The 26,447-nt window shown below is 37.0% G+C and overlaps 1 protein-coding gene across 1 annotated transcript in view; it reads left to right on the top strand.

Annotated features, from left to right (window-relative positions):
* Nucleotides 1-62: 62 nt before the first annotated feature.
* The window catches only part of LOC306845748 (metabotropic glycine receptor-like), a gene marked incomplete at both ends in the record, with an annotated part of 45,401 nt that continues 19,016 nt past the window's right edge, over nt 63-26,447 (top strand). Inside the window, 5 exons of the mRNA XM_079378725.1 lie at nt 63-955; nt 10,158-10,263; nt 19,616-19,718; nt 21,448-21,659; nt 21,852-21,920. Coding sequence (XP_079234851.1) covers nt 63-955; nt 10,158-10,263; nt 19,616-19,718; nt 21,448-21,659; nt 21,852-21,920 — 1,383 coding nt within the window. The remainder of the gene's footprint in view (nt 956-10,157; nt 10,264-19,615; nt 19,719-21,447; nt 21,660-21,851; nt 21,921-26,447) is intronic.

Raw genomic sequence — 26,447 nt, forward strand, 5'->3', positions numbered from 1 at the left:
TAACTTTTGAGAATGCACGTCTGTTTACGTTGAGCCGAGGAATGGACGCGCTTAGGAAGTGAATGCCAATGGAGAATGTTCACGGTCCTCGTTGGCGTCGAGGCATGGATGCATTCCTGCTCTACCTTCTCCTGCTAGTGGGAATTGCGAAGGGATCAAATTATGGCTACGTGGAATGGTCTGAAAACGACAAAGATCCCGAAATCAAGGCTAAATATCCGCTTTACAGCACCGGGGAGACGATGCACCAGCAGCCGACCATCTCCAGCACCGAGCGGACGGCAGTGGCGCATAAGCTCGAGGAGGATCTGCCGCGGGTGGTCACCGCTTTCCTGCACACGGGGGACTCATCCACCCTGGAGCATGTCAACTGCTCTCGGCGGTACGAGCTGAGCAGCCTCCGCGGTGGAGCTCACGCCGCCTCGCACTCCTCCCTCCACGGCGTCCTCGACACCATGGCGCACGCCACCAACTTCCTAAACATGTTCCTGCAGTCCAACAGCTCCAGGGAGCAGCATCTGCGGAGGGATGTCCAGTGGTACCACGCGCTGGTGACGAGTATGTTGGAAGGGAATCCTAAAATCCACCGGGCCGTGGTCACATTTCACACGGAGTCTCCTGAGGCGTCCGGTCCGCAGGTGTTCCTTCAGGCGACCAGAGGCGAGGAGCGCATAGTGCTTCAAGATCTATCCAACACCGCGCGCCATCGCCTTAAAAACGTCAGGACGTCTGAGTCCGACTGGTACAACGAGTTTCGGGACCGAAAGAGACCTCAGAGGCTGGCCAAAAGTCGAGGGTTTCCAGCAGCGCAGGGCGGATATTTTCTGGACAGAAGTCATGTCAAGTGGTCTGCGCCCTATCTAGAGTGCGAGCACGGCAGTTTTGTGCCGCACTGGCTGCTGACGCTCTCCGCCGGTTTCTATGGTCTGAAGAATAACACGGCGCCGGAGTTTAGGTAAGACACTCTTAATGAACTTCAGCAGAAGTCACAAACATAAACACAGACTGATGAAGAATGACATTTTATAACTCGCAATCTCCAAATTCATGTTTATGTAAGACAAATAGATTTTAGTTTGAGCACATACAGCAAATGTATTGTAATTTGTACATACACTATGACTATGCAGTAGCTTATTATGTTCACATATTCGATATAATTGTAGGGGAGACCGGGGCGGGGCAAGTTGTCACACCCTTAAAGTGGTGGCCAAAATTATTAGAACACTAGTATTTTAACCGGCAAAAAAAAAATGTATTTAAGTTCCATTATCTTTTGCTGAGATTTTTGTCTGACAGCAGCCAGTGCTCCACAGATATCTGACCTGTGAAGAACTGTGGCAACGTCTCCAAGATGCTTCAAGTAACCTACCTGCAAAGCTACTTGAAAAACTATGCACAAGTGCACCTAGGACAAAAGCTGCTTTAAACGCAAAGGATGGTCACACGCCAAATGTTGATTTAATTTACTTAATAGAAGTTAATTGATCAGCATCCTCATTTTACAGCATTTTTACACAAGTGCCTTAAACTTTGCAGGTAGGACTCTAGAAGCATCTTGGAGACGTTGCCACAGTTCTTCTGGATTTGGTCTGTCTCAGTTTGTTCTGTTTCTTCATGTCATTCCAGACAGACTGGATGATGATCAGATCAGATCTCTGTGTGGAGCACTGGCTGTTTCAGACTCCTTGTGCAAACACAAATCTCACTGGATTATTACAATTAATGGCAAAATGAACGTTTGGAAATGTAAACTGATATTTCCTACTGACACACTACAGCAAAAGATAGAAATAAATGACTTAAATCCAGTTTTTAGCTGGTGAATAGTGTTCTAATTATTTTAGCCACCACTGTATTCCAGTGAGTATTTCAGAATTTTTGTAAAAGTCCATTTCTGTTGGTAAATATCTTAAAGGTTTGGCTACAAAAACCTATAAACATTTCCTTATGTATAAAAGATTAGTTCAGTGAACACATGTTGAGCTGTTATATGGGGTCAGTTGTCACAAAACAGGAATACTACTAATCAACTTTTAGCAAAATTGAAACGGTAATGAAACACAAAACAGTTTATGAAACACCTGCCCAACTGACTTCTATAAAAATAATTTTATCCTGATAACATCTTTTATTTAAAATCAGTTCATTAGTTGACTCTTGTCTTAATGTATGCTAGTGTGATTCACTTGTTTACCCAGTAAAAATATGATTATATTATGATTGTTGAATATTAGGTTTGAGGCAAGAATTGTCAAAACCTACTTTAATATAATAGGTTTTGAAATGATCTAGCCTCAGAACATTTACTGTCAGTGTACAGTTACTGAGTTATGACCCCATCTAGTTAGGGTTATTTAGACATTAGCCACACTGAAATGTCTGTATGTCGATGGATAACATCAAGTAGGATGCACTTTGAATAAGGTTAGCACAAACACACTTTTTAAGTAGAACATTTCTCAAGGTCTTAAATGAGTTTAAAAAAGGATATATTGTTCGAAATTAATACAATATGTATTCAGACACTTTCTGGGTGTGACAGATTAGTGGATCATGTTCATAGTTGAACTACTGACTTAATACATCCAATGGAAACTGTGATACCAGTTGGTTAAACGTCATTGCAAAGATGGCTTGTCACTTGCCTGATATTTTGTCATCAAATGCAATGACATTTTTGATTTAGAGAAAGTCTCTTGAACACATGTAAACACTTAGTGATTGGACAGACAGAATGCTGGTTTTCTTTCAGCATAGTAATGTGAATGTTAATGTGATAAATTGCTAGGTATCACCAAGAGAGAGCATCAGGTCACAAACCTAATTTATTTCAAAATCAATCAAACCAATTTCAACGGCTGCTGGCTGCACTGGTTGCTTGAACACATTTTGAGTTTTGGGCCAGTTGCACTTGAACTCTGCACATGATATGATACGCATGTGAGTTTAATTTTTTTATAATCTACAGCCTTTGTTGATATTGCAGCTGTAATGGTTTTCTGCTAGATGTCATCTACTCAACAAAATGACAATTATCCATTTCAGTGGTTATATGACATCAACTCCTGAGATTCTGTTCAGTATAGGCAGCCTTTAATGAAAACTTAATCAAAGAATTAAACATTTTGTTGTTTGCCTTCATGTTCATGACATACAATAATAGATGACCATGCCCGTGAAGTTCAAAAAAGCACCATAACATAAAAGTAGTCTATATGACTTTTTATTTTTTGGTGAATGAACACGAGGATCAGGACTAGATGCTCAGTCCATTCAATGCGTTGTACTGTCTTAAGGTCCTGTCATGTCTAAATGTCACAACACATTTTCACGGAGTACAATCTATGTCTTTCATTCCATATAAATTTCATTAATTTAGTTTGTCAAGAGAATAAAAGCACGTTTTGAAGAATGCACATGTGTGTTTGTGCTCTTCACTTCTAAAAAGGATTCCAAAAGAGAACATTTCAGTGAACATTTGTTTTTCTTAATATGACTGGAAAGCAACCATAAATGTTGAATTTCACTAGCTATGTAATTTCTCCAACAATGCATCACATAGTAGTTAAGCAGAGAGTTACATTGTTGTATATGGGAAACACATCCTAAATCTAGAACAACATGAAAGTAAGTAAAGGATGACAAAATTTCCCCCTTTAATTTCCAGGTCATTGTGCAGCTCTTCCTTAGTTTCATTCCCTTTGTTTCATTTTAAAGAGGCACATTACATCACTTACAAAGACAATGAAGCAAATGAATCTCCCTCAAAGTGTTTTACATAAGCTCTGTATAGCTTACTTAGACTTTTACGGTCAGTGCTGTTTTATTTAATGGTCTGTTGCATAAATTGGCATGCTTCAGTGGTGGATATTTTAGTCTAGTGCCAGACATGTGGGGTTCATTGCTGTCAATCAAACTGAAAACAAACCAACTCCTTCTCAAAGCTTTATTTTTGTCTCCTTTGGAAAAAGCATGCTGCTGACCCTGCTGGAACAAAACATTCGGCTGAAAATGCATGCTGCCAAAACCTGTTAAGTTTGTAGTTTCACCCAAAATGAAACTTCTGTCATCATGAGTTGAATTATCACTTGTATTGTATTTGGAATTGAGTGGTCATAGGCCTCATTGATCTGAGCTGATGCACCTCAGTTTTTGAGTGAAAAGCATTATTTTGAATAATTTTGGCAATGTTCACTCAAAAACTGAGGTGTACACTCACCTAAAGGATTATTAGGAACACCATACTAATACTGTGTTTGACCTCCTTTCGCCTTCAGAACTGCCTTAATTCTACGTGGCATTGATTCAACAAGGTGCTGAAAGCATTCTTTAGAAATGTTGGCCCATATTGATAGGATAGCATCTTGCAGTTGATGGAGATTTGTGGGATGCACATCCAGGGCACGAAGCTCCCGTTCCACCACATCCCAAAGATGCTCTATTGGGTTGAGATCTGGTGACTGTGGGGGCCATTTTAGTACAGTGAACTCATTGTCATGTTCAAGAAACCAATTTGAAATGATTCGAGCTTTGTGACATGCTGCATTATCCTGCTGGAAGTAGCCATCAGAGGATGGGTACATGGTGGTCATAAAGGGATGGACATGGTCAGAAACAATGCTCAGGTAGGCCGTGGCATTTAAACGATGCCCAATTGGCACTAAAGGGCCTAAAGTGTGCCAAGAAAACATCCCCCACACCATTACACCACCACCACCAGCCTGCACAGTGGTAACAAGGCATGATGGATCCATGTTCTCATTCTGTTTACGCCAAATTCTGACTCTACCATCTGAATGTCTCAACAAGACTCATCAGACCAGGCAACATTTTTCCAGTCTTCAACCGTCCAATTTTGGTGAGCTCGTGCAAATTGTAGCCTCTTTTTCCTATTTGTAGTGGAGATGAGTGGTACCCGGTGGGGTCTTCTGCTGTTGTAGCCCATCCGCCTCAAGGTTGTGCGTGTTGTGGCTTCACAAATTCTTTGCTGCATACCTCGGTTGTAACGAGTGGTTATTTCAGTCAAAGTTGCTCTTCTATCAGCTTGAATCAGTCGGCCCATTCTCCTCTGACCTCTAGCATCAACAAGGCATTTTCGCCCACAGGACTGCCGCATACTGGATGTTTTTCCCTTTTCACACCATTCTTTGTAAACCCTAGAAATGGTTGTGCGTGAAAATCCCAGTAACTGAGCAGATTGTGAAATACTCAGACCGGCCCGTCTGGCACCAACAACCATGCCACGCTCAAAATTGCTTAAATCACTTTTCTTTCCCATTCTGACATTCAGTTTGGAGTTCAGGAGATTGTCTTGACCAGGACCACACCCCTAAATGCATTGAAGCAACTGCCATGTGATTGGTTGATTAGATAATTGCATTAATGAGAAATTGAACAGGTGTTCCTAATAATCCTTTAGGTGAGTGTATAAGCTTACATCACTGTGGCCCTATGATCAATCACTTTGGAAAGAAGTACAAAATCTGTGTTAATTGAAAAAGAAAAAAAAAAACAAGTTGATAAAAAGATTGAATCCAATATTTGGTAATAATATAGCATAACAAAGTCAGTATGTTTTAGTCCAATACCATAACATTAACTAGCATTTTTGGGAAAAAGACAATCCTCTCTGTGTCAAAATGACTGGAACACAACATGAGGGTTTGACAACAACATGGCAACATTTTCCGCCCTACTCTTCAGGTTACTGACCAATAATTATTTGGGAATGAAAACATTTAAAGCGTTCAACATTAGCTGAATGTAGCTGATATTTCTGCAGCAATACTTGAAGCTGAGAATACTTAAGCTAAGAATGGTCTTTTATGTCTTATTTTATGATGGGATGCAATTTTTATGGCTGAATATTCTGTGAGGATTGTCAACAATCAGGATTTTCAAGCCTCTGAAATTAAAAACACATTTGGCTGGCAATGCATTGTTATTTGTTATACATAGTCAGTGAAATGCAAAATAGTTTTGTAAATTGCAAGCATAATGCTTATATTTGGAGAGTTGATTTTGGTTTGTCATGGAGTTTTAGTGTGAAAACCTATGATTGCGGTTCTAATTTTTCTTGCAGTTATTTTTATCCTTATGTAAGTTATTTATACGTTTGATCAACAAGACATTGTAATAGAGTTTGAGAACAGGATTGTAAACATTGTTAACATCCCTCGACTTGAAAGATTAGTGCGTTGAGCAGATAATTCTCACATTTCTCTGTGACTCTCTCTCTCTCGTTCATGCTCCATTTTCTTTGCCTAAAGATAAGAGAGCGCGCTGGCAGCTCCAGCTATCTGCAGGTGTTTGTTTCACATCTCAGCAGACAGATGGCTTCTGCCTTTGGGCCTTCGCTGGAGTCGAAAATGAAACGGGAAGAAATGAGCAGAGAGGAGTGAATTGGGGGCTCATGCAAATAACAATCAGTGTCACTCCCCTGCGGCTCTAGACTATGCCACCAAATGAAGAGAAAATCAAAAAAGAGAACTCCCAGTCTTCCAATAAAATTGATTTTTTTTTTAGTCAAAGCAACAGGAACAAATGGATCCATTCATAAGAATGAAACCTTTAATTAAAGCCTGCAGTGTGAAACTGTTGTTAAAGTTTCAGAGGAGCAAGCACTTAAATTGTTCACAATTACACCAGGAAATTAATAACAATATTTATATAATACGTTTTTTTTTAAATATGTAAGATTGTTTACGAGTATTTATTATGATTGTTAAGCCTGCATTTATTTGATCAAAATGCTGAATATTGTGAAATATGATTACAATTTCAAATAACTGTTTTCTATTTGAATATATTTTAAAATGTACTTATTGTTGTGATGCAAAGCTGAATTTTCAGCATCATTGCTCCAGTCTTTAGTGTCACATGATCCTTCAGAAATCATTCTAATATGCTGATTTGCTGCTCAAGAAACATTTCTGATTTTTATCAATGTTTAACACAGTTGGGCTGATTTTTGGTGCATCCTTGCTGAACAGAAGTGTCTTGCCGAAAAAAAAAAAAAAAACTTTTCAAACTTTCAAAATTTTCAGCGGTTGTGTTCTATACAGTGCTTAAATGTCTATACCACCTGTCATAATAAAGAGAAACACAAATATTTGAGCAATATGTTTAAAACTACAAATTTTAAAACTACAAATACTAAATGAGGTATCACTAGGATATTTTCTTACAATCTCTATATCTCACAATTCTGACTTTATCACTCGCAATTGCATGTTTACATCTTATTTTCAGAATTGTCAGATATAAACTCACAATTGCGAGAGAAAAGGCAGAACTGCAATTATGACTTCATAGCACACACTTGCAAGTTTATGTCAGAATTGTGAGATAAAAACTCACAGTTACCTTTTTTATTTATTATTCAGTGTCAGAAACAAGCTTCCACACCATGCAGTACTGTTTGAGCAACAGAAATGTGTGGTGCTGTCTCTGATTTTGCAGCACATACTCTTCAGGTCTCATCTCTCATGCAGTTGTCAGGCAGGAAATGGAAAGGAGAGGTTCGTTTAAAGCAACGCATTGATTCTAGAGTTAGTTGAATTAGATGCTGGAGACTGATGTGGTTCTTCATTTATTTCAACAGCAGTAGCAAAGATTGTGAGAGAACATGGAGTCGATATGGAACGGCCTGGTCCACGGGTCTCAGATAACATGCCTTATGGGACATTGAAAGAGAAGCCCCCCTAATGGACCTCTATCTGGAGTAAAAGCCAACAATTCTCATTTTCACACAATGAACCGGAGGGCTGGCTTTTCCCTCCAAGTCAGAAAGTGAGAATGCTTACATGAAAATCTTACATCATACAACCAGCAGCATTTGCAAATCCGATTGAATATGGCATTGCAGAGTGGATAAAAACACTTTTCTTTTTGCAATCTGAGTGTCGGATTCTGTTCAGTCTAATGATGGCTCGTCTCATTCCCTGGGGAAGAGCAATTGAAATGCCCTTGCAAAGTGTAGCGTGCAGCTCATAATGAGACTGTGTTTTGCACCAAAGAGAAGTGAAACTGCAGGAACTATTGGATGCATGGAGGTTTGTTTTGTATCTAACAAGTTGACCATTCTGCATTCTTTCAAAGAAATTGCAGTAGTTTTATTTTCTGAGGAATGTTTTCACGAGAAGCATAGAAAAAAAGCTTATTTTTTCTTTTTAACATTATTACATTGTTTGGAGCATAATAAACAAATGGTTGGGGAAAAAAATTAATTCATATTTTAAGATAGTTTCTATGTTGAGGACACCAGGAGTTAATAAGAAACTGAAAACAAGACAATTATTTGCAATTATTTCAAGGACCTATATATATATATATTTACTTTTACTGTGATTATAATTATGCTGTATTTATTGATTTCAAACCATATTTGACACTTCAGCTTCATTCCTCTGTGTGGTGAAACAATAATATAATTATATTAATAAGATAATTTAGTTATGGTACACAAAAAAATTGTGTATGATTTACTTTTTAAAAAATCTTTTTTTTTTCCAAATTTACTTGGAATATGTTTTTAATTGTGAATACATTTCTTAAATTATTACAAAGAATTGGTATGTAACACATTAAATGGGAAATTTCAAGTAGAAAGTAGAAACTATTTTCTTGTAAAACGCACTCCAATAATGTTTGTTTCATTTACTTCAAAAAATATTTTTTTTACAGTGCATCATGGGTGAAACCATTCAAGAGTGAATGGGAAACAATAATTTTTAATTCATTTAAAAATAAAGCTGATTAAATGTAACATACCCACCTTTTTCTTCCTGTAAGTGTGGGTATGGCCATTTGTAAATTTTATGGTTCTGGCATCCGGTCTCATCTGTGTCCAGCTATTTTTAGCTGTGCGAAAATTGGTGTGCCTTACCATATTATTTTTATGTATTATTTTAATTATGAACACACTGGTTTGTAGTGCAAACAGTTTTACTGTTTATTGCACGTTGTAATTCTTCTCGTTATTTCCCTGCAGCGGCTAATGAACCGGAAGTCTTGCCCAAAGGTTTAATTCCTCATTGAAGAAAAAAGTGGATATAGTTCATACAAATATCCGATTTTCTATTTTGAATTCTAGAGAGTTAAGCACTTAAAGGGTTACTCCACCCCAAAATGAAACTTTTGTCATTAATCACTCACCCTCATGTCGTTCCAAACCCGTAAAAGCTTTGTTCGTCTTCGGAACACAATTTAAGATATTTTGGATGAAAACCGGGAGGCTTGTGACTGTCCCATTGACTGCCAAGTAAATAACGTATGAAAAGTATGAAAGACATTGTCAAAGTAGGCCATCAGTGGTTCAACTGTAATGTTTTGAAGCTACGGGAATACTTTTTGTACGCAAAGAAAACAAAAATAACGACTTTATTGAACAATTTGCCTCCTCTGATTCAGCATAGCACCATATTGGAGAATATCCGCTGGACGCAAACTATTTTGACGATGTCTTTCATACTTTTCTGGGCCTTGACAGTGTTATTTACTTGGCAGTCAATGGGACAGTCACAAGCCTCCAGGTTTTCATCCAAAATATCTTAAATTGTGTTCTGAAGACGAACAAAGCTTTTACAGTTTTGGAACGACATGAGGGTCAGTGATTAATGACAAAATTTTCATTTCAGGGTGGAGTAACCCTTTAAGGTTGACCTGGGCAGACTACAGTTCTCATCTGTTTTACAAGTGAACTAATCATGGCGAAATATGTTGTATACATGCTTGCTTGTGAGTTTTGTCTGTTTCAAGTTCAAAGCGATCCTCCCATGAACAATGAAGTATAATTCAAATGTTGTGCTAAGGCACGCATATGTGAGTTTGAGCATAAATATAAAAAATACATTAGCAATGTAGTTTAGTTTTTTTTTACTTTAATATTAATAGTAAGTGTTAGCATATGCACCTTAATATTTGAATTCACTGATCTTCATTCTTGCATATATTTGCATACTAATTTGTGCTGATCGGTAGCTCTCTTCACACTGCAGATCGGTACAGAAGAAGTTTCATGTCGCCTGAAATTAAAGTGTCATGACTACAGCACTGTGGCTCTGATGCAAAAATATAACAATTTAACGAAAGCCTAAATCATTGATACTGTTCTTTTGCATCCTCTCTCTCTCTCTCTCTCTGTCATGGTGTAGAGGAGTTGTGCGTGTGGATGTTAATCTGCAGGATGTGGACATTGACCAGTGCTCCAGCAGCGGCTGGTTTGCAGGAACTCACCGCTGTAACTTAACAACTATGGAGGTGAGTGTTCAGTCTCATCACTAACACACAATGATTGAGACACAAAAACACTCAAAATGTTTGCTTCTGCACAGCGATTTACATTATGTACAAGTAAAGAAGTAAACAAAAAATGTAATCAAAAGTTAATATTGAAGTGAAAAATTCAAAAAAGTGCATTACGATGAACACAAAAACCATATTAATGTACTAGGTCATATTTTGGTGTAGAAATGCAAGTGGCTTGCCACTTATTTGTGCATTAAATCACAGATATATAATGACCGGTGTGCATTGTGAGCATATCAAATATTTAAATGTTTCATTTTGTGCAGTGTTTGCATTTAACATAATTTTTCCCTGCTGTGTGTGACCTTATCAAAGCACACCTGCATGTTTAAAGCTTTCTAACTTCATAATATCCCTGATGTGAAACTTTTCATTTTAGCAGCATCAATTCTCCTTTCCAATTCACTGGACAGAGCGCAATGATATTTTTGTTTGCTCAAGTGGGATTGCTTTCATGGTTCATTTTTTTCTCCACTGTGAAGCTTCACTTTCCCTCCAGATTATCTTTGTTTGTATTTTAAATTAATTAAATGGGGGATTTATCACATCCTTGAGTCTGTTGTAAGCTGTGCTGGAAGTTGCTCTGCGAGAGCTAATTAGACCATCCGAGCTGTTCTGCCCGGGTGCCAGTGAGAGTTTGGGGTGGCTTGGATGTTTCTGGAAGGCACACTCGCACGCTAAATCACATCACTGCGTGGGTTTATGCATTATGTCACTGCACAAGTGCTGGACTACATGAAGTAGTGTGAAAAACACACCAACAAATCTTAAAGCAAGCATGGTGCAAACATTTGTTCACCGCAAACATGAGGCACGAGCGGTCGTGATTGATTGGCCTACTGCCTACTACGTCTACGTTCACTGTAGAACACATTTTTTATAATTATATATGTTAATGTTTAGATTTTTATTTATGTTTATGTATATGTTAATTGTAATACTAAAAGAGCGAAAATGTTTCTTTGGGCAACTTGGATAGTATAGGGAGCGGCGGTACTGTAGCGGAGAATCTCAAAGCAGAAGGCTTATGCACTTCTGACAGCAAAATGGAAATATTTCCATGGCTTTATAACATTTACAGATGGAGAATATACCTTTGAAATGTAAATTATGCATTTAGGAAAACAGCACATCTCAAACACATTAAACCGCGCGAGTAGCATCTCTGTCAGCGGCACACGCAGCCTTTCTGTCAGAGCCGTCTTAAACCGAAACTAAACTATAGGCTTCTATACCTTACGAGTTTTTTAAAGCCCTTCATATAATGTTTGTCACATTTAGAGCATATTGTACTATGCACTTTCTCCGCAGCAGCTCGGTCTGTGTCCTCCTCTATATTTTCAGATGCGCTTGTTTCAAACTACTGTATCGAAATAAACAGTATTGCCTTAAATCGTATCGCTTATAAAGAATATATCGATATATCGTACAAACTCGATATACCGCCCAGCCCTAGTTCTCTGTATTAATTTTAGTACATTGTAACTATTTTATTTTAATATTTTTATTTAAATTCAATAAATAAAAGTTTGTTAATTTTTAATGCTATTAATAATTCTTAGTAAACAATATGCTAGCATGTAGCCTTAGCCTGTCCTCCATTTTAATATAGTCGTTACTCCCAAAACTACACGGTGTGAACTTAGCAGCAAGAAAAATAAAACTTTTATACAAATTACAAACGGGTTATATAAAGATGAATGAGGAAATTTGGACTGAGCTAACTGTGTTCCCTGTACAATCAGTTAATCTAATCTAAATCACTTCAGTTCAGCCGTTGACTGAGTGAAAACTCCAGTTCTGTCATGACAACTCTTGGAGAGTTTAGCATGGTAATACACATGGCAATGTTAATATGTTTGGTCTTGGCGGAATAGATCTGCTATGCTGCTTCTGCAGAGCAAGTACCAAAACTTACTACTGCCAACACATCCACAGACATGCTGCTGTGAGTATGTAAGAAATGCTGTAAGATATACTGCTGCTGCACGTATAACATATATGAAATAACCCAATAGCAGATCTATACAGGTGGTGCTGGGGAAGTGGAGGGTTTCTGAAGTGTGCTGCAACTGTTACAACAAGCACATTGGCTGTTGATGTGAAAAGAAAGCTGTGCCATGTGAATAATGATGTGGTTATATCCGATTTAGCATATTAGGAATCTGTGAGGACTAGCTAATTTGTGAGTAAACGTTGCTTTGTAATTACTGCTAAATTTATATTGTAATAATAAAAAAATATATATGAGAAGATTGTAATTTGAAACTTTACAGTTTCTATGGTCTGCTCGTCACTCCTTGGAGGAGAGGGGTGGAGTCAGCAGAGCTCATTAGGATTTAAAGAAACATGGACTAGATCAACGTGCTGATTTTGACAGGGTAAAGGTGTTTTTTACATTACCATTGAGAAATTTTAACCACAGTATGTTACAGACCTTTCATTAAGACCCTAAGAATCATATCAACTTGTGGAAAATGGGCATCCGATGACCCCTTTAAAGTGACTGTACATAAAGTAATAAAGCTTTTTGTAAGATGAAATATAAACAATAAAATTTTGTCAAGTAATATTGATATCAAATAAACAGAAAATTATAAAAAAATAAGCTCAAAACATTGGAAAATACAGTGGTACATTTTGGTATGTTCACTGCTGTTTACATAGAACATGCTCTCAATCCATCTGCACTGTTTTTTAATTATTCTTCTATGTTAACATGTCTTTTCTGCTTCTTCTGCCATGAGTGCCATGTTTTTAAAATGCTGTGTCACATTAAAGAATGCTTTTGGGAACCCTGCATTCTGTTACATTGCATTTTGCTCATCAGGAGTATGGAATTTGTGCCTTTAATGCTTAAAAAATGTAATTGAACACCAGACTTAAGGAAATATCATTCGGGCATCTATATGATGTAATTGAATATCGCGTGGACTGGACCGCTTTTGCAAGGCCAAGTTGTTGTTTTGTGTTGAGGAGAATTTGCCAGTAAGCTGTGATCCATTATAAATGCAGTATAATGGATTTCGGTGGGCTTACTAAATTATTGACCATGCTCCGTGTCCGTGTGGTCCCACTCATGGCAACACTAGAGGAAAAGCAGCTAGGAAAAGCACGGCAGCCTCCATAAGCACGACGCTCGCTCCCGACCACAGCAACTGAAGCAAAACGATATTCGGAAGGGTTTCCTGTGTTTATGAGAGAGAAGAAATACTTGTGTGCTGTCTGAGAAAGAGGAAGAAAGCAGCGTGTGTGTATCACTCCCTGTGTGCCAGTGTGAATCTATTTATAGCCTCATCTCTACCTAAGACAGCAGGACTATGCCTCTTAAAGTCTGTCCTGTCATTCAAGATGAGCAACATCAGCCCAGGGCTTGACAGGAGCGCATCCTGAATCATATGCACTAAATGTCCTGCAATGACTTTGTTCCTGAGCTGGATTAACCTGAGTGGATGTTAGACTCTGTCTCTCCCGTACAGCTCCAGAAAAGAGTTCTGGAGACTCGAGACAGGAAATGTCCAAGGCCGGCACCATATAATCAGAGCTTTGTCACATGAAGGCAGCATTTTCCTTTCTGGTTTCCCTAAGTCTTTTCTACTGCTGTGCAATTTCTTCCGCTCCATTAGTTGTAATGTTGTGTTATAGTGGATCTCATTGGCTGTCAGTAGAAAGCTATTGTTTCTGAGTGTAATCAGTGAGCGTGTCGTATAAACTCATATGCATCATTAGTATTAGAATCTAAAACTGAAGATGAAAGACTTTAAATGGATAGTTTACCCAAAATGAAAATTGTCATTTTTTTTTTTTAAAACATGTACTTTCTTTTATCTGCAGAACACAACCCTTTGTGTTCCACATTTCACAGATAAAATCAGCACACATTAACAAAAAATGATGACAGAATTTTAATTTGTGTGTGAACTAGATCATTTAATAAATATCCAGTTGTGTGAACTCAATACAATAGCAATAGTAACTCAATTAAAGGATTAGTTCACCTACAAATGAAAATTCGCCTGTGTTTTACTCACCCTTGAGGCATCCTAGGTGTATATGACTTTCTTCTTATGATAAGGTTAATATGATAAGATGATAAGGTTGTATTGTTTATAAAACCCGAATTCTGGAAATGTTGGGACGTTTCTTAAATTTGAATTAAATGAAAACTAAAAGACTTTCAAATCACATGATCTAAAATTTTATTCACAATAGAACATAGATAACATAACAAATGTTTAAACAGAGAAATCTTTAAATTTTATGCACAAAATGAGCTCATTTCAAATTTGATGCCTGCCACAGGTCTCAAAATAGTTGGGACGGGGGCATGTTTACCATGGTGTAGCATTTCCTCTTCTTTTCAGTTTGAAGATGTTTGGGCATCGAGGTTATGAGTTTCTGGAGTTTTGTTGTTGCAATTTGGTCCCATTCTTGCCTGATATAGGTTCCCAGCTGCTGAAGAGTTTGTGGTCGTCTTTGACGTATTTTTCGTTTAATGAGGCGCCAAATGTTCTCTATAGGTGAAAGATCTGGGCTGCAGGCAGACCAATTCAGCACCCGGACTCTTCTACTACGAAGCTGTTGTAATAGCTGCAGTATGTGGTTTTGTATTGTCCTGCTGAAATACACCTTGCCTGGAGGGGAGCATGTTGCTCTAAAACCTTTATATACCTTTCAGCATTCATAGTGCCTTCCAAAACATGCAAGCTGCCCATACCGTATGCACTTATGCACCCCCATACCATCAGAGATGCTGGCTTTTGAACTGAATGCTGATAACGCTCTGGAAGGTCTCCCTCCTCTTTAGCCTGGAGGACACAGCGTCCGTGATTTCCAACAAGAATGTCAAATTTTGACTCGTCTGACCATAGAACACTTTTCCACTTTGAAACAGTCCTTTTTAAATGAGCCTTGGCCCACAGGACACAACATGTTCACATATGGCTTCCTTTTTGCATGACAGAGCTTTAGTTGGCATCTGCAGATGGCACGGTGGATTGTGTTTACTGACAGTGGTTTCTGGAAGTATTCCTGGGCCCATTTAGTAATGTCAATGACAGAATCATGCCAATGAGTGATGCAGTGTTGTCTGAGGGCCCGAAGACCACGGGCATCCAACAAAGGTCTTCGGCCTTGTCTCTTACGAACAGAGATTTCTCCAGTTTCTCTGAATCTTTTGATGCACTGTAGATGATGAGATTTGCAAAGCCTTTGCAATTTGACGTTGAGGAACTTTGTTTTCAAAGTATTCCACAATCTTTTTATGCACTTTTTCACAGATTGGAGAGCTTCTGCCCAGCTTTACTTCTGAGAGACTTTGCCTCTCTAAGACATCCCTTTTATAGCTAATCATGTTACAGACCTGATGTCAATTAACTTCATTAGTTGCTAGATGTTCTCCCAGCTGAATCTTTAAAAAGATTTCTTGATTTTTCAACCCTTTGTTGCCCCCTTTTTTGAGACCTGTAGCAGGCAAGAACAAAGTGTAAAATTTCTCAGTTTAAACATTTGTAATGTTCTCTATGTTCTATTGTGAATAAAAATATTGGCTCATGTGATTTGAAAGTCAGTTAGTTTTCATTTTATTCAAATTTAAGAAACATCCCAACATTTCCGGAATTCAGGTTGTATAAACAATACAACCTTATCATATAAAATGAACTTCAAATAAACATACAATTTTTTTTTGAAAAGAGCTCAAAAGTTTCATTTTGATAACACTGACATCAAACAGAAAAAGAATAACAAAGAATAAAAGTACGGTAGTGCAACATTTTGGGATGTAGAAGGCACTGTTCTTTTTTAATTGTTTTCCTATGTAAACACTAGATTGGCCCCTTTAACAGTTGCAATGAATCTCACTGTCTTTCTTTCACTGTGTCCTTAAATGCATCGACAGCTTATAAAAACGTAGTTCTGGGTTTTTTAGCTTGTTTGCTGTACACCTTGCCACACAGCAGCTTTTAGGTGTTGTTCTGTTTTGTTATAAGTCACAAATGACAAGGAGGCAGCTTCCCACAATACAAAGTCAATGGAGAGCGTTGGATTGTTTTCTCCCCCAGTGTGGGTGTGGCATAAATGTGCTCTGTCTTTATATGTATAGGAGATAGCCTATAAATGTGACTGGTGGAAATTAACAATATTTTAACATTATATTCTTGTTATTCATACTACAGATAAAGACTGCTTACTCTATGTGTTGGCCAGTTGATTCTTGAATAATTCATGAATCTCTGCACAGATGTAATTGAGTCAATACTATAACAATAGCAAATAAAACTGGTAACAAAAAATGCAGAATTTGTGAAATATTCCTGTAATTCACATTGTCATCACCTTCTTTGATACTTGATACTACTCAGAATAATTTCTCCATGAATTTGTGATGAAACAGTGATGTGTTTTGATGTCTTTTTTGAACACTATGTAAATATTCCCAGTGCAGGGTGGAAGAAGTATGTGAATGCTTGGATAGTTTTTAATTCCTCTTTATAAAACTCTTTCAGTTTAGCAGTATTCTTGGATGATTGTTGAATGCATATCAGGTTAAGGTCAAGCTACTCCAGAAGGTGTATATTTTCTTCTGTTAAGACCATTGTGTTGTTGATTCACTCCTGTGCTTTGGATCGTTGTCCTCAACTTCTGTTGAGCTACAGATGGCCTTACATTCTCAGGCAAAATGTCCTGCTAAATCATATTTTATCACCAATTTATGCAGAAATGGAAATTGTGCGACCAGAGTTTGTCTATCCACTGATTCTGAATCCAATGTCATGCTTACATGTTTTAATAAAAAGCTAAAATGTCATGAGAAGCAGTTAACAGGTAACTGGTAAACACAGAAACTCATCACAGCAGTGCTGGATGAACTGTACTAAAGGTGCGCTGTCACGTATATACATGCAAATCCAAATATATCCTGTTGCAGGCGTGTTATGTCAGCAGCGTACAGCAGGAGGTTGAGCGCCACTGTCTTCAGTGACAGATTGATCTTCTAACTCTGCTGATGTTTACACTCCTCACTCCTGAAGATTTACAAGCATGAATTCATGTTTTCAAATGTCTCAGGTCGAACACATTTATCTGCTGTGGAGCAAGCAGCAAGACTGGTATTATTAAATCATATTCATATAGAGCATCCTCAGGGGGGAACAGCTAATATACGGAAAATTATGTTCTGGTGCCTAGGATAGAGAGAACTATTGAACCACAGGGATGTATAAATCAACATTCAGCCCTCATCAAAGCTTTGCCCTCTGGAAATTAATTGGCATTAACGATCGGGCGAATCTCACAAGAACAATACCTTAGATTCACAAGACCTTTTACGATTTTTTTTTGCATTATGGCATTCATTTCATGATAATTAAGCACATATACAGTACCCATAAACATTCTCATTACAGTCATGTTTATAGACATTATTATTGACAATTTAAATATTTTTTTTTGTTGTTATTTTTATTGGATTCTCATTACTTTTAGTATTTTACAGTAAAAATAGTATTAGTATTTTACAGTATACACGTGTCATAAATGTCCATTGAAGAGGAGTTGAAATGAGCCCATGTGCAGCTTAATTAGGAAATATATTTATATATAGGGAAAATATTTATCATAAATATATGGAAATAGAAAAAATTACGTCACCACATTATCGATTTTATGTTTATTTACAACATCAAGGAAATGGACATAAGTGGTTGAACATTCTCTAGGCCTCAAAACACACTAACAAAATAACAAAATACAATAAAATAACTAACAATAATGATAGAACAACAGTGACTTTAAATGAAATCAGCAAACAGCAAAACAATAATCCTGTAACAGTAACTGCATAATTTATTCATGCTGCAATGCATGCTGGGAACTCACAAAGCCTTAATTTCAACAATATGAAATTCTTTGTTCAGACAACGGTGTTTGACTAGTTGGGATAACATTTGGGGTAATTTTGTTGGTCTGACAAGGTTTTTTTTTATGTAGTTTCAAGAAAATAAAATTTTTTTAGTATTTGAGATTCAAAAGGTTTCGTAAACTTGAACATGTTCAGTTGCAATTTTTTTACAGTGTGGTTTTTATTGCAGAATACATAGAATAATATCCGCTTCACGTTGGAGTCCTGATCACCCTGTCGAGGTTTATTATGCGATAACAACCTGCTGGATGTGCTTTATCCCATACTTTTTACAATATTTCAATTGCTGTAAATTAGAAGCAGTACCTTGTTGTATAAATACATATTATTTCTATTATTATTATTTTTAAATAAGCTAGATAGATAAACATATGTTTTTACATTGCAATAACGGCAATGTTTTTTATTGTAATTATAGTATTGAGAATTTGAGGGGCATCTGAGGAGCAACACATAAAACACGAAACCTGTAAATGTAATATAAAAACATAAATGTAAAAACCTGTTTTATTGTCTGAAAATATAGCATTTGGCACCCATGTTCTCGCTGAAGATTTAGTAAACTAAGAGCATAAATCTAATATGGACATAATTATCTTCTAGAAAAATCATCCCTCATTAAGACTTGAGACATTGAATATAAAATAAAGGTGACAAGACAAGGACTACATTAACCCGAAACCTTTCTCTGAGATCAGCATCCAGCCCATGATAAGAGCCTCGCTTCATTAGATTTCCTCTGGGCTTCATGGCACTTCCAGATTATTTATAGAGTGAACTCGGTGTGACTTTTTCAGACCTACTATTTATTTCTCTTTCTGGAATACAGCAGTCTAAAAAGTCTCTTTTGCACTTAAAACAGGCACAAAATGGCATTGTTGTTACAGCAGCATGAATTGCGCATTTCTTGTTGCACTGTATGTATTGTTCTATCCGTAAACAGTTTTGATTTCAAGCTTAGCAGTCATTTTAAAGGGTCTTTAAGGAGAAAGCTGCTGTGAGCCCATCTGTTTGCACGCTCATGTGAGCTTTACTGTGATGTTGCCAGAATAGGAGTAAAAATAAACTGCTGCACATGTATCGACTGTCATAATAACTCATAAAACTGACATTTTCATACCTGGTAATGTGATAAATGACAGTGACACCACTGTCACAGATGGTCTATTAGCAGAGCCGATTTCCTCAGGAAGTTCCTTGCTCACATTGAGTTGTGTTGAACAAAAATATATCATTTCTAGCATCAGTTAATGTTTCAGTGCTTAGAAATGAGGAAGGACGAGTTAGTGGAACTGGTACTTGTAGCTTAATTGTACCTCCTATTACACTGTACTTTATCTAATGAAGTTGTAAAACTAACCCCTTTTTTTCTTTTTTTGCTAGTGTAAGCCAATTACAGGCCATGGATTTGTTCTGGACAAGTACAAGTGCCAATGCAAGAGTGGTTTCTATCACCAAAGCCAAGTGACACTCAATGGCTTCTCAAGTAAGTACAAATCTGAACTGCTGGGCTTTGGATTTATAATGTGAATTGGTTTTGAGGTGAGCTGTATCTAACATTATACTTTAAATCTCTCATGGTATTTTAATACTTTATATTAAAAACTACTTACGATTAATATGAAGAGATAAATATGAGTTGTGAAAACTGGGTCATCCTTCAATATAAGACAATTAGATTATTTCACAGTTTTATTGTCTGTGAACAATGAATGTGAATGTAAAATGCACATAAATAAAGTAATGGGTCTTCTTTGAACAGAATTTGTCTGGATTGAATTTATCTTTCTGACAGAAATGGATACACAAACATAGAGTTACTTCCTTCCACCAGATAATTTATGATCTCAAACTAGGCACGAATACCCCAAAGACAGAGTTTATATCTATTTAATGTGGAGAGTCCTAGTTGTTAAGAGCAATATTCCTCTCTCACACGCTCATATATAAACTAATGTAAAAATAGCTCCTTTGAAATGAGGCTCTTCTACGTTTGAAGCAGAAATCTATAGGCAAACTAGTCCATTTTGCTTCTTTCAGACTATAAGGAAACATCCAAAATACATATTTAAGTGTTTATTATCTATTTGCATCTGTAGATTTTAATTACAATATTTTTTTCTCATGTACTGAATCAGAAATCTCCACCAGTTTATTCCTATTTAAACAGAAGGGTTTGTTTATATAATATTCGACTGATTTATATAACATTTTATTCTTAAAAATAAATGTATTCTTTTTTTTTTTGTCAGTTGACAGTATTTTCTGATTTATGGAGTAATAAAAAGAGATGCAAAATCCCCTCTGTAAAAGTCTCTAACTCAAAATTTTGAATCTGACTTCATCCAATTTTCAGATTTATGTTCGGAAAATTATGCAAATTAGGGGCTCTTTAATTAGATAATACCTCATTTACATGATTTTAAACATAACATTTCAGAAAACTTGTAATACAGTGTACTGTGATTAATCAGCTGGGGAAAGTATGGTGATATCAGTTCGTTTTGCCTGATTCATAAAGTAATGAAGTAACATAAGCTTGGAGACAAGCTTTTGGCAAAGGTGGACTAATTACAAAAACCTGCAGCTCTGTTCAAACACATGGCAGATACACACATTTACCTTATTTCATATTTTATAAACCAAGGCTTCCATGTACATATTTCACAAGCCCTGGGACTCTCTGAAAATCATCCAATCTAAGTTTAGTGAATTTTGTTGAGCCTCTGCAGTTACAGTTGTGGTCAGAATTATTGGAACCCTTGGTAAATATGATCAAAGAAGACTGTGAAAATTAACCTGCTTTGTTAATCCTTTTGATCTTTTATTTAAAAAATTCACAAAAAGCTAACCTTTCATTGGATAATAAGAATTTAAAATGGGGGGAAATATCATTATGAAATAAATGTTTTTCTCTGATACACATTGGTCACCACATTGGTTAAGAAAAAGAAAGTTGATGCTTAAATTAAACATAATTAATAACTACAAAACAGCTCTGGGTTTATAAATTACATTTCTTCCTGGTATAAAATTCCCGTTAACCAATTATCAGTTGGTCATCAATCCAAGTTCAGTAGTTTCATGGTGGTAACGTTTATTAGATTTGAGTTGTTTTTGGATAAATCCTTCAGTCGCAACGCTGTATAAAATGCAAACACATCAATAGATGTGATATGTCATAGTATGGCTCCTTATCGTTCACCTGTTGTTAGAATCAGACCGGGGAACTTACCCTGATGAATCCTGGGAACCGTCTGGGAGGTGTTTGCCCTGCCGAGAAGGCTGTCCGTTCTGCACAGGCGACACACCGTGTGTGGCTCAGGAGGACACGGCCCTCCGCCTCGCCATGGTCTCCTTTCAGGGCTTCTGCATGCTCCTGGACCTCATCAGCATTGTGGTCGTCTACCACTTCCGTCGCAACAAAGTAAGAACATTTACTACCGGTTATCACGCCTGGAAAGGCTTTGTACTCTGATTTTATTCTGCTAGAGTTACCTGAAAGAAAAACTAGAGCTTGATTTCTGCTTGAGCTGGTTTATTGGACTGAAGGGCAAATACTGCTTTTCAAAATGTCACAGTATTCTCTCCTATTACTTCTCTCTCTCTCGTTTTTCAGAGAATCAAAGCATCTGGTCTTATACTTCTTGAAGCGATACTTTCAGGATCTGTACTTCTCTACTTCCCTGTAAGTTCTAACACTTCTTCTTATTTCAGGTTTAGATCTGTTTTCCTTCCTTTCGTCCTGCATCTGTCACTATTTTAGAAAAAGATTAAATGTTTGAACACCACTTCACTGCAATAACCTGGCATATTTCTAGGCAAACCATTATAATCAATGAGAAAAAAAATTAAAAAAATGCAATGAATTATTCTCAATATTTCCACCTGGTTTTAAAGGGATGGTTCACCCAAAAATGAAAATGTGCTATTAATTTACTCATCCTCAGGCCATCCAAGATGTAGGTGGCTTTTTTCTTCAGTAGAACAGTAAACAAGATTTTTAGCTGAAACTGTCAGTGGTTTCCGACACTTTCAGAGTCAAAAAAGCATAGACAGGCAAGACAAAATTAATACCCATGGCTCTGAAATGAGGATGAGGATTTACTCACTAAAAACTCCCACAGATTCATGCCATTTTAAGCCTTATTGTAATGTAGCAAAGTGGTTATGTCTGTGTGTGAGTTATTTTTTTAACTGGTCTTCCCATGAAGGCCATTATATTGTTCATTCAGATGGATTTGCAAATGTTGAACAAGAGGCGGGATTTATCACATGAACCAATCACAGCCAAACATAACCAGTCATATCCAATCATATGGCGATGGAGGCATTGCCAATATATGACATATTATGGTCTTATGAAGTGAAATAATCGGTCTGTGCAAGTAACAGGAATGTTATTTACAACACTACTACATGTAATCGATAGCCTCATACTTACTTGTGCTTATTCTTGATGCCTCAGCCCATATAAACAAGTTAATTTACATTTGTGTACATAATCTTAACAGGATGTGACAGGAAACTCATGCTCTAGACTCTTGTGAATACTTCAGAAACCATGCTCGCTTTTGTGGGACCCATCCACTTCTATTATATATAGGCTCACAGAGATGGATTATTTTCTAAAAATCTCCATTAGAGTTTTTTCCAGAAAAAAATAAAGTCATTTGCATCTGGGGTGGCATGAGGTTAAGTAAATGATGAGAGAATTTTCTTTTTTGCTGGAGTATAGCTGTGGCGTTGTACCAAAGTACATAGGCTTCAATAAAAGACAAGATGCGCTCCTTTACCCTTTAATTCACCCCTTTTCTAATTAGCTTGTAAGCCGAGAATTATGGGTTCCTGCAAGTGATGATGGGTAAAACAGTAGGAGGGAAGGGTTTCAGTGAAATCTCCAGATAAAACAGCAATGCATCCTGGCTGGCCATTTTTTATCTGATTGCCACAAAGGATCTAATACTACATGGAAGCAAGACCAATAAGACCAGGGCCATTTTTCATTTCATGTTAACTTTGAAGGACCAGGCAGCCAGGATGCAGCTGTAAAGATCCATTATGATTTCTTGGTTTTATCCTCAGTTGACTGATTTGTACATTCTGCTCCTGAGGCACTTTGAAATGCAATGGTCTGCTTTTCATTTCAGCCCTGTGCGACGGCTGGTAGTGTATTACATAAGCCTGTTCAGTGCTGAAGCAGTGACATTTTCAGTTTGAGTCAAAGCTAAGTATTCGTTGACCAGCTTTCACACAGATGAACCATTTCAAATGCAAATCAAGGTCTCATTCTTGTCACATTTCCAAACTCCAAACCCCATCGGAGTGTCTTCACAATGTAATAACTAGATTACTTGTGTAATTTTTCGCTGTGAATGAAACTTTGATCAGACACAATGGGAGATGCCCAATATTTTATCACATAGCATTTGTGAATACTTTTTCCGTCTTGTGTAAATTCAAAAGTGAATCTGTCAAAGCTGAATTCCTCAGCTGCAGTGATTCTGTGTTCCCGTTCAATTAAAGACAGGCACGTCGTCTGTTGTGCTCATGTCTCTGTGGTATTTTTCTCTGTTCTTAAGCTAAGCACACCTCCCAGACCATCTGCGATAGTCAACAGCTCCTGCATTTATATGAGAGATGAGGGAGGATGAAACAGGGTAGGGATGGGATCTTCTAAATGGGGGATTTGAGGGATGGATTGCACCCGCTGACGCTGTTTTTAATTTGTCACTTTATCTCTGGATTCACTACAGGAATAATGAAAACCAGATAATGTCACAAACGTATAAAAATGTATAAAAAAATCTCCCCCAGGATGACTCTGAGTGTGAGGTTGTGGGGGATGCAGTAGACTAATGCAGTCTGACTATGACTGTACAGCATCACTCTGTTCAGACACCTCAATCTGCTCTTGAATAAGAAAGCGTGCTTGACTACACCACATGTCTGGATATGTTTTATTGTGATGCTTATCTCCTTCGTTTGATCATATTGAATCAATGTCAACCTAATTGATCTCAATAATGACACGATTGTCTTCTTTAGAGCTCTTTATGGCTGGATAGAATTTATGTCGCACTGCAACTGATGAACTTTGTAACACCTCTGTTTTAATTTAGTTTTGAGTCAAATGTCCTTTTTTAGTTTTTATTATATTGAGTCAACCTATCCTGTTTTTTAGTTCAGTTCAGTCAAGTCAAAGACTTTAGCTATAAAAAGATGGTGCTCCCCTATTACTTATGAATAGGAGAAAGTGCAATGCGCAATATCGAGGAATAGTCCCGCCTTGTGAACAAACGAGCCAATCGTGTCACTCCAGCTGCCGGTAGAAGCTCCTGTTGCTTTAGAAACAGTCATCATTCTGAGCACTTAGTACTGCACACACGCATTGGCTGGTCTAGCCTGAAAAATAAGCTTTTTAATGCTATTTGAACATAAGAAACAGCATTTATAATACAGTTGTTGTTGTCAGACTTCATTAAAATATGAAATTTAATTGTAAGCCTGGTGAACAGTTTTGGAGAATTTGGTGTTTTCCCATTCAAAGAGATAGAAGCTGCACTTGCATGACTGAAATAGAGCTGCCCAAGAGGCGTTTCAAAGGTGAAATGACTTGCCTTAAAGAGAATTTGGTCAAGTTTTAGTTTTAATAAAAAGCATTCACAACATCATAAAGGCTCATATATTATTTATGAATCTTTGTATTATAGTAATAAAAGTAAACATGAAATCAAAATTTTCTTAATTCACATTTTTGATCATCAGTGCATGTATTGCACCTAAAACATTTTTATTTTTTTTTCAATTTCTCTCTTCAACCACCTGGCTCTATTCTAATATTTAACATTTACTTTTCACAATCCAGTAAATTTCTACACATTTTTTTCCAATATTATTTTGATATCATTTATGTTAGTTTATAAGGTAAAGTTGGCTTCGGGTAAAGCCACTTTGAACCTTAACAAATTCCACTCACATTCATTATATAAACTGACATTCGCTAATTATTATAACTGATATGTAAAATTTACATTTTAGAGGGCAGAAATGAGTGTGCAGTCAGGAAATTCAAGTCAGATTTGGAAGAAAGGAAAGAGCAGAAGGGCAGAGAGGAAGTAGAAATGAAGGCGAAGCATGAAGTTGAATTTGGAGTGAAAATAGGATGAGAAGAGTATAAATATATAACGTAGATGCAGAGCATAAAGATTTAAAATATGATCACAATTATAGTGACTATAAAGCGTTTAAAGTTAAATATCCTTTTTCACACCACATTACATAAGTCAGGGTGGCAAAAGATGTTTCAAATTCAGTTTTCATGGCACAACAAATTGATTTTGTATGTAACAGATGACAGTTGTCAGTGATCAAATATGTGCATGCACTCAGATGCTCTATGGCTGCGTGTGTTTTCTATGGTGACGTGCTCTGCTTATGCTTTATTAATGAGTCCATCAAGTTCTAGCGCAACTTGTTAAAAATAAATCCACTGATTAATTAATGAGTGTTGAGGGAAAAGGGGGCCACCTATTTGTCTCAAGTCTGATGTTACAAACATGTCGCTTCGTTTCTTTTGCTGTCCTTGACTCCCTGCCCTACAGTAATGACAGATACAGACCAGTTTTACAATGAAATTTAACAACAGTATTTGACTGCCAGGATCTGTTGTGTCAAAGCAGGAGCTAATAGCTGAAACTGTTTGAAGCCTTGCATTTCTAGTGCCTCGCTGAGCATTATCGTGTGAATTGCCTTACTGTGCCGACAAACAGAAAGGACCATGTGATGTTTTCAATTATTTAATATATAGAACATGTCAAAAACATGCATTTATCATGCCCCTGTAGATGTTTTGATCTTAAAGACTTGACTTTATTTGTTTTTTACATTTTTGACAAATACAAGTTATGCCTACATGTGAATTTCTTCAATACACTAAATTTGTAATTCAAGACAGGTATGCCTGCTTTGTGCTTTGTTACTTCTGCTTTCAAATCCTGTACATTTTATCACAAAATTCAAACCATAAATGCCATTTTGACACTCTTAAATGTGGCGTGACAGATCGCTGTAGCAGCTTCACTTCAAGTCTCTTCCACTTTAATACAAGTTACAGTGCAAAATAAACATGAATGATCTTCAGAAGGTGTTGAAAGATACAATACAACTTACCGAAATGTTCATGTCTCATGTAATCACTCAGCACTTCAATCGA

This window comes from Barbus barbus (assembly GCF_936440315.1).
Source record: "Barbus barbus genome assembly, chromosome: 26".
Lineage (NCBI taxonomy): Eukaryota > Metazoa > Chordata > Actinopteri > Cypriniformes > Cyprinidae > Barbus > Barbus barbus.